Here is a 7,500-nt window from a genome sequence, read left to right on the forward strand (position 1 = left end):
CATGAAAAACAACTAAGAATTTGAGTTCACTCCAAAAAATAAGTAAACTAGAAAATAAAAATTACAAAATGTTTATTAGGATATATTAAGAAAGTCCTAATGCGCTTCGTGCCTGTTGAGGCACTTACTGAAAGGCTCTATTTTTATTTTTTTTGCAGGAACTCACATTCTTAGTCGTTTTTTCATGTTTTAGAGACAAAAAAAAACTAGGGTTCAATTCACTAAAATGCAATATGTAGTCATTTCTGGGTGGCAAAATTTATGGAAGTTAAAAATTTAGAAATATCACTTTAATTACCAAGGACATCTTAAAATATCAACATAAAAAGTAGTGCTTGTTCCCTTGTGATTTTATATCATGTGACTCATTGGTGACTTATAATACAATTGGAAGCACAATAAACTCTCTCTCTCTCTTTCTTTCTCTCTCTCTCTCTCTCTCTCTCTCTCTCTCTCTCTCTCTCTCTCTCTCTCTCTCTCTCTCTCTATATATATATATACATACATACATATACATATCATCTATCTATCTATCTATCTATCTATCTATCTATCTATCTATCTATCTATTATCTAATCTCACAGGCTATACATTGAATGACACCTCAATTTAAAGCAATATCTGAGGTCGGTTTGATATGCTGCATGTAATACAAAACTCTATCCACGCATCTCCTCGCTAATCCACATTGTAAGCAATTAAACTATCTGCAACAGCTGTTTAAATCCTCACTTGTTTGCGATTTGTTTTATGAGAAACAAACCCCTATAATATTCGCTGTGTACATTTACGCAATGGCCTAGTCGTCGTGCTACTTGCTTTACTAGCCGCATTAATGAGAACTTTGTGGGTTCTGCTATTTTCCTTAATTCTGGCATCTCCCACTAGGCTACACCACAACTGCTGTTTTTTATTTTTTCTGTTTTGTTTTAAATGAATGACAGCAGAGTAACAATTTCACAAAAGGTTTTCCTGCAGCTCATAACAGTTGCAGCTATCATGTAAAAATCCCTTGAAATTGTAATTAAATTGTAACAGAAACAATAATAAAGAGGGCTTGTTTATTTATTAATACAGAAAGATACATGCATGAAACGTTTGCTGATATGTGGACGTCTTTATTCGTTAACAGTTTGAACTATGGGAGGATTCGGATCCATAATTTATCTATATGGTTATTATCCTATCATAAACGAATTAATTGTGCTTATGTGTATACCATTGCCGGGATTCTAATGAAATGCTAAACAAAAGGGCTTTACAAGTCTATGCTCAAACAACAGCAACAAAAAAAAATTGTATTAATTCCTTTGTATAATTACTTTGTTGTTGCCCTGTAACGATGAAATATGACGAATTACAGCCAGCAAAAATGGCAGGAGGACACCTAGTACAGTAACATTCTTTGGGCCAAACAAATTATGAAAGAGTAGAATGGCATCTAGTCAGTTAGTATTGCCACTGTATTGCACTCATCATCCATCCACCGGGCTCGCCCTGCTTTGTCTTCTGATTAAATGGGGATATTTACAGATCTCGAAGCACCTCCCATAATAATACTGGGACCCCGATGAGCCATTGATAGGAGATTGCAAATAACAATAACGACGGAAATTAAACATCTTGTTAAAGGGGAAGTAAGTGTAAAACATATTACAACTCACATACCAATGCAATGTAAAAATACATAAATACACATGCACACATGTGTGTAAATATATATATATATATATGTATATATATATATATATATATATATATGTATATATATATATATATTACACACACACACAAGCTTGTTGTTTGATGTGTTTGCTTTGAACACCCAACTGTATCAGCACCCTTTTCACATATGTAGCTGCACTTTGTACATATAAAATATACATAGCATTGATATTAAATAGAATAATGTGTTTGGATGCTGAGAGCTACAGGCAACGTATAGTAACAGAGAGGAAATGTAATTACAAGTTTACACTCACACACTCATACACACACTCACACACACACACACACACACACTCACACACACACACGCAGTATTCATTAATCATAGAAACTTTGGCCATTATCTTCATTGTGATTGGCGAGTCCCTTTTGGCTCTAAAAACAATGCATTGTTTTCACAGCTGTAGATTTTAACTGGGATGATCAAGCTCTGCTGAAATCCACTTCTTCGACATTAAATTAAAAAAAAAAAAAAAAAAAGAAGTCAATTTCTGTCTGTAAATTGTTTCATTAACACCAAGTGACAAAAGGTACCTTTGTTACCTGGTAATGTTCATATAGAAACATGGGAAGAGAGAAGGCTCAGACTCTGAGCATGATTGAGGACTCAGAGAGGACAAGCCATGCTGTAAGATCCACTCTCCACAAGTACAGTACATGGTTTTACACACACAAAAAAAAAAAAAAATAAGAGCAAGTTCACAGCAATGGGTTCCCGGAAAAGTACTGCAGTCGGTCCCTGCTAAGTTTTTTTTCTTTCATCCTTCTGTTCTGAAACCAAATTTTAACCTGGCGGTCAGTGAGATTCAGCATTCTGGACAACTGAAGCCTCTTCTCTTTGTTAATATACACATTGAAGAAAAACTCCCTCTCCAATTCTCGGATCTGGAACTTAGAGTAGGGACACCGCTTCTTCCTTGTACGAGGAGCACCTTAAAATGATAAAAACAGAGCTTAAACACTACAGCTGGATGATGTTACTGCTCCCTCATACATGAACCCTATGGACTCGTTACCTGGATACAATTCGGACCTACTAAAATGTACACAAGCCAGATAGATACTTATATTTCTAATGCATGCCACCCATTTAGTTTTTTTTTTTAAAAAAACAATGATTATGTAGCATGTCTGACTAGCTATCCATCTCTTTGTCTACCTATCTATAAGCTACCAGTCTATACTTTCTCAAATATATCCAAATGCACAATAGCATTTCCCTCTTTCACTGAGCACAATTGAATCCCCAACGAGGCTTTTTGTTGCTAATATTCGCATATATTTGCCTTTATCCCTATGCAGGCATTGCTTCACAACACGTGTGTCAGCCTTCATGTATTTCACAGCAAAGACATCCATAAAGGGGTGAAAATGTTTTTTTTTTTTAAAGACAGTTGGTATTTGCAGGTCAGTACAGGCAAATAACACAACATGTAGTGTTTTTCCATTGTGTAAAAATATTGGCCCCAGGAAGAAATGAATGAAACAACAAAATGAACGTGTTTTGATGAAGAATACAAAAAGCATTCAGAAGGCGGTTATGTTTTTTGTACCCTTGCTAATGCATCATACACACACATTCATGTATATATATATATATATATATATATATATATATATATATATATATATATATATATATATATATATATATATATATATATATATATATATATATATATATATATATATATATACCAGTGTCAGAAAGAGAAAGATGATCTGCATGACTTTGTTTTGAAAAAAGCAAAAAAAAAAGCAAGAAGTTCGAGATTTAACTGAATGAAGAAGAAGCCATTCATCATACCACACACATACATGCATATATATATATATATATATATATATATATATATATATATATATATATATATATATATATATATATATATATATATATGTATATATATATATATATTTATATATATATATATATATATATATATATATATATATATATATATATATATATATATACATACATATATACACCAGTGTCAGAAAGACAAAGATGATCTGCATGACTTTGTTTTAAAGAAAGTATGAGATTAAACTGAATGAAGAAGAAGCCATTCAACATACACACACATACAGTACATGTATATATATTTTGTCCTTGGGTTAATGTGCTTTGTAAGATACACTGGTGTGTATGTAGGTGTGTGTGTATATATATATATATATATATATATATATATATATATATATATATATATATATATATATATACACACACACACACACCAGTGTATCTTTAAAAGCCCATTAACCCAAGGACAAAGATGATCTGCATGACTTGAAGAAAGAAGAAGAAAAAAAAAGCAAGAAGTAGGAGATGAAACTGAATGAACAAGAAGCCAAGGTTATGTTACATCCAAGTGCCTTTCACCTCCACAGCCCAGAAACACAAAAACCCAGTTAAAATGCCCCTAGAAGTTCATGATCAAAGTGAATATTTGCCATGGGGGGCTGCCATCTGCAGACTGCATCCCCCCCTCCCCCTAAAATAAGAAAGAGAGAAAAAAAAAGCGACGATTTGAATAAAATCCCCTTGTTTGTTTGTGACTCCTCTGCCTCTCTCAGTGCTTTCCCTTTTCTCCTCCAAAGAGCTTTCCCATCGTAAAACGTCTCTCGTCAGAATAAAGAGCTTTTGTAGGTTTAATAAAATCCTTTGAATGCTTATAAAACTCCACATAAAACGTGACCGAGGAAACACCGCACTAGCCCCCTAACCTCCCCCATGCGCTGCTGCCTGGGATACTGGGCAAAGCTCTACCTACTGGAATTGCTGCTCTTGTTTCCTTCCTTGTTGGTGACAGAAGAGGATGAGGCTGAAGAGCCCGGGTTTGTATTTTCCTCTTCGTCTTCCGGGTCTAGCCCCTGCTCGGCTCCGGATGACAGAGCGCCGGTTTGGGGGTCATTGTCCATCTTGCCATCGCTCTTAGGAACACAGTCCTCTCCCTGGCTGTCTGCTCCACTGTAAGCATTGTCAAAGAAACGATCAAATCCTTGGGGCAGAACACTGTTTTTGCTCATACTGGAGTAGAAGCCGGTTGTAGGGTGGTTGGAGCTGGGATGGTGGTGATGGTGATGGTGGTGGTGATGGCTGTACACGCTTTCGTTTTTCATTAGCATTTCGGTCATGCTAGAAGAAGGAGGGAGGCACTCTCTGTGCATCAGATCCTCAGCTGCAGGGTAGCAGGAGGCGTAGTTGCTTCTAGGGTGCCATTTACTGGAGGGGTCTAGACCATAGGAAACCTCTCGCACTGGCTGGGAAAGGTTGGTGGAATACGGATAAGAGATCTGGCGAGAAGGGGCCTGGGGCAGGAAAGAGGATACAGTAGAAAATTCAGGCACATAGTAGGTGCAGCTGGGGAGGTACAGGTTGGAAGCGCAGCCTGTCCGGTCTCCAAATTCAGCACTCCTCTCTTTGCGCGATTGCGAACAAAAGTTGCTCAGGTTAACCGAGTTAAACATCTTTCTCCCTTTCTGGCTCTATAGATAGATGTTTTGGAGGCGATCTGCAGAGGGGGAAAAATTTGGGATGGCTGGATGACGCGCTGTCCGTCTTAGTCTCTCCCCAGGAGCACGTGATGAAGCCCAAGTAGATATTTGCCATATATCAGTCCTGGAGCACTTAGAGGCGTAGGAGGGTTCACTTAGGTAAGATCTGAGAGAGGTTCAAAAACGATTGGTTTTCAAACACCGCAGAAACATTATGAAAATCAATTGCAGATTTGTATTCAATTTTTTTTCTCTCTCTCTCTTTTAGGCACTCCCCTTTGTGAGCATTGAGAAGAAAAAGCAGTGTAAGGATCATTTTAAGGGGTGGCTGGGAGGGGGTAAAGTGGAGAGGGGGGGCTTTTGAAGTTTGCAATTTGGTCTCTGCTTTCTAGATTTTTGTTCCCCCCCTGTCAGGGGGATTTGCACTCACTAGAAATAAGTTGACTCTCATTTTCCCACCTAATGCGTCAACTTTGAGGGGCACACACTACAAATCTTTACTGAAGAGATCAAATACAATTGCTAGGGGCAATGCAGGTTTTGGGGGTCACTAAGTCTTCAAACATTTGTAAAAATCCATCTTAAGTACAGAGCCATTACATCTGTATACTATTCGTGCTACATACAGGGGATATTCTTAGAAAGAAAGTAATTAACAGACTCCTTTGCTATAACTAATTGCCTTCTTGTAGATATTTTTTATGTCAACCAAGAAATAAATCAAGTTCAACGCCGTGGAGGTATGGACCTTAAGATAAGCCAGGCTTAGCAGGACAAAATCAAGGCTTCAAACTTCAGAAGGCACCTAAGATGAAACTAAATCTGCTTGTCTTATTTATTTTTTTCCGTCTTATTTATAATCACAGTAACAGAACAGCCAACGGTACAAGAAAACGATTTTACGCGTTAAAAACTCCAAACAGTAAAAGTCGGGAATGGGAATCAAAATCTATTTCCATTTTGCACCTATTTATTCTGCCATGGAATACTACTTAGGACAATTATTTTATTCTGTTAATTGTTTATAATTAGCTGCGCTAATAAAGCTCTACAATAGGTTTGCCTCGTATATGTAAAATAGCTGGTATTCCATAAAAATGCAGTTTGGAGAATTAATGTCTTCATGTGCATTATTTCATAGTATGACCCTTTACTTCATATATGTACCCATAACTGACCATCTTCTTTGTTTCCACACTCCCATTAGTAAAATAAAGAACATTTCCACCATACAGTGCCACATGCGATGATCTAAATGGAGGTGTATGTGTGTATATTATTATACATCTATAAATAGATAAATATACCCAATAAACATGCGAACACACACACTCACATGCCATACAGATACGATAGAAAGCCACGCAGGGCCTTATTAGTTCGTAGTTCTACCTTGTCCAATTCTATGTAGACAGTAAACACTAATTATCTTTTCAACATATAACAATACCTATTGTTGTAACCAGAGCAAACCACTAATAAGTGAGATTTTAAGTGATAGATATCAATTTACCGACTGCGTTCTGACATTATACAAAGAGCCACGTTTAAAAAATGTACCCAGTTAACATGAAATTAGAGGCGTATGGCTTTTCGCTTTGTGAAATAAAAAAAAAAAGGTATATTTCTATAAACTGCAGTCTGAAAATGTAAAGTATTCCCAACAAATGAAACGCACAACTCACCCCAACTAGATATTTACATGCTTATATTTCCCTTTCGCCATTTCTGAAAATTGAAAGCCTTTGTTGTTTTCTATTATGGAGAATAACAGCTTCACACAACACATCGTTAATGGAGAAAAACATTTATCACATCTTTAGAAAGGGTTAGTTAAATGATTGCCAAACATATTGCTTTGCGCGCCTTGTGTTTTACAAATAATGATTTTTTTTTTTTTGCGTTTAACACCTTTTTTTGCTCTTCAGTTGCGGGGTCAGCGTATTAAAATGTTTGCAAAACGTGTGATTTGTTTTCCTTACGAAAAAGTCTATGTGACAATTTGTAGCATCTATGACACAGCGAGATGCACTACCTTTATTAGAAGCCAACTCTTATGCATTGTTACTGTTCTTGCCTGCCTGTGTGTTTGTGTAGATACATGTTAAAAGATTATTTTATATATATATATATATATATATATATATATATATATATATATATATATATATATATATATATATATATATATATATATATTAGTGTGTGCTTACATATGTGTGTTTGTGTATGTACACAAATTATGTAATGTGTGTTATTTCTGTATA

At 35.9% G+C, this 7,500-nt stretch overlaps 1 protein-coding gene across 1 annotated transcript; it reads right to left on the reverse strand.

The window, feature by feature from the left end:
- Positions 1–1,043: 1,043 nt before the first annotated feature.
- On the reverse strand, positions 1,044–7,321 carry LOC108708636 (homeobox protein Hox-C11a). Its single transcript, XM_018247551.2, has 2 exons — positions 4,510–7,321; positions 1,044–2,661 (listed from the first exon to the last, which is right to left on the reverse strand). Exons 1-2 carry the CDS (start codon positions 5,204–5,206, stop codon positions 2,429–2,431), a joined length of 930 nt encoding a protein of 309 aa, XP_018103040.1. The 5' UTR covers positions 5,207–7,321; the 3' UTR covers positions 1,044–2,428.
- Positions 7,322–7,500: the final 179 nt, after the last annotated feature.

This window comes from Xenopus laevis, chromosome 2L, assembly GCF_017654675.1.
Source record: "Xenopus laevis strain J_2021 chromosome 2L, Xenopus_laevis_v10.1, whole genome shotgun sequence".
NCBI classification, from domain to species: Eukaryota; Metazoa; Chordata; class Amphibia; order Anura; family Pipidae; genus Xenopus; species Xenopus laevis.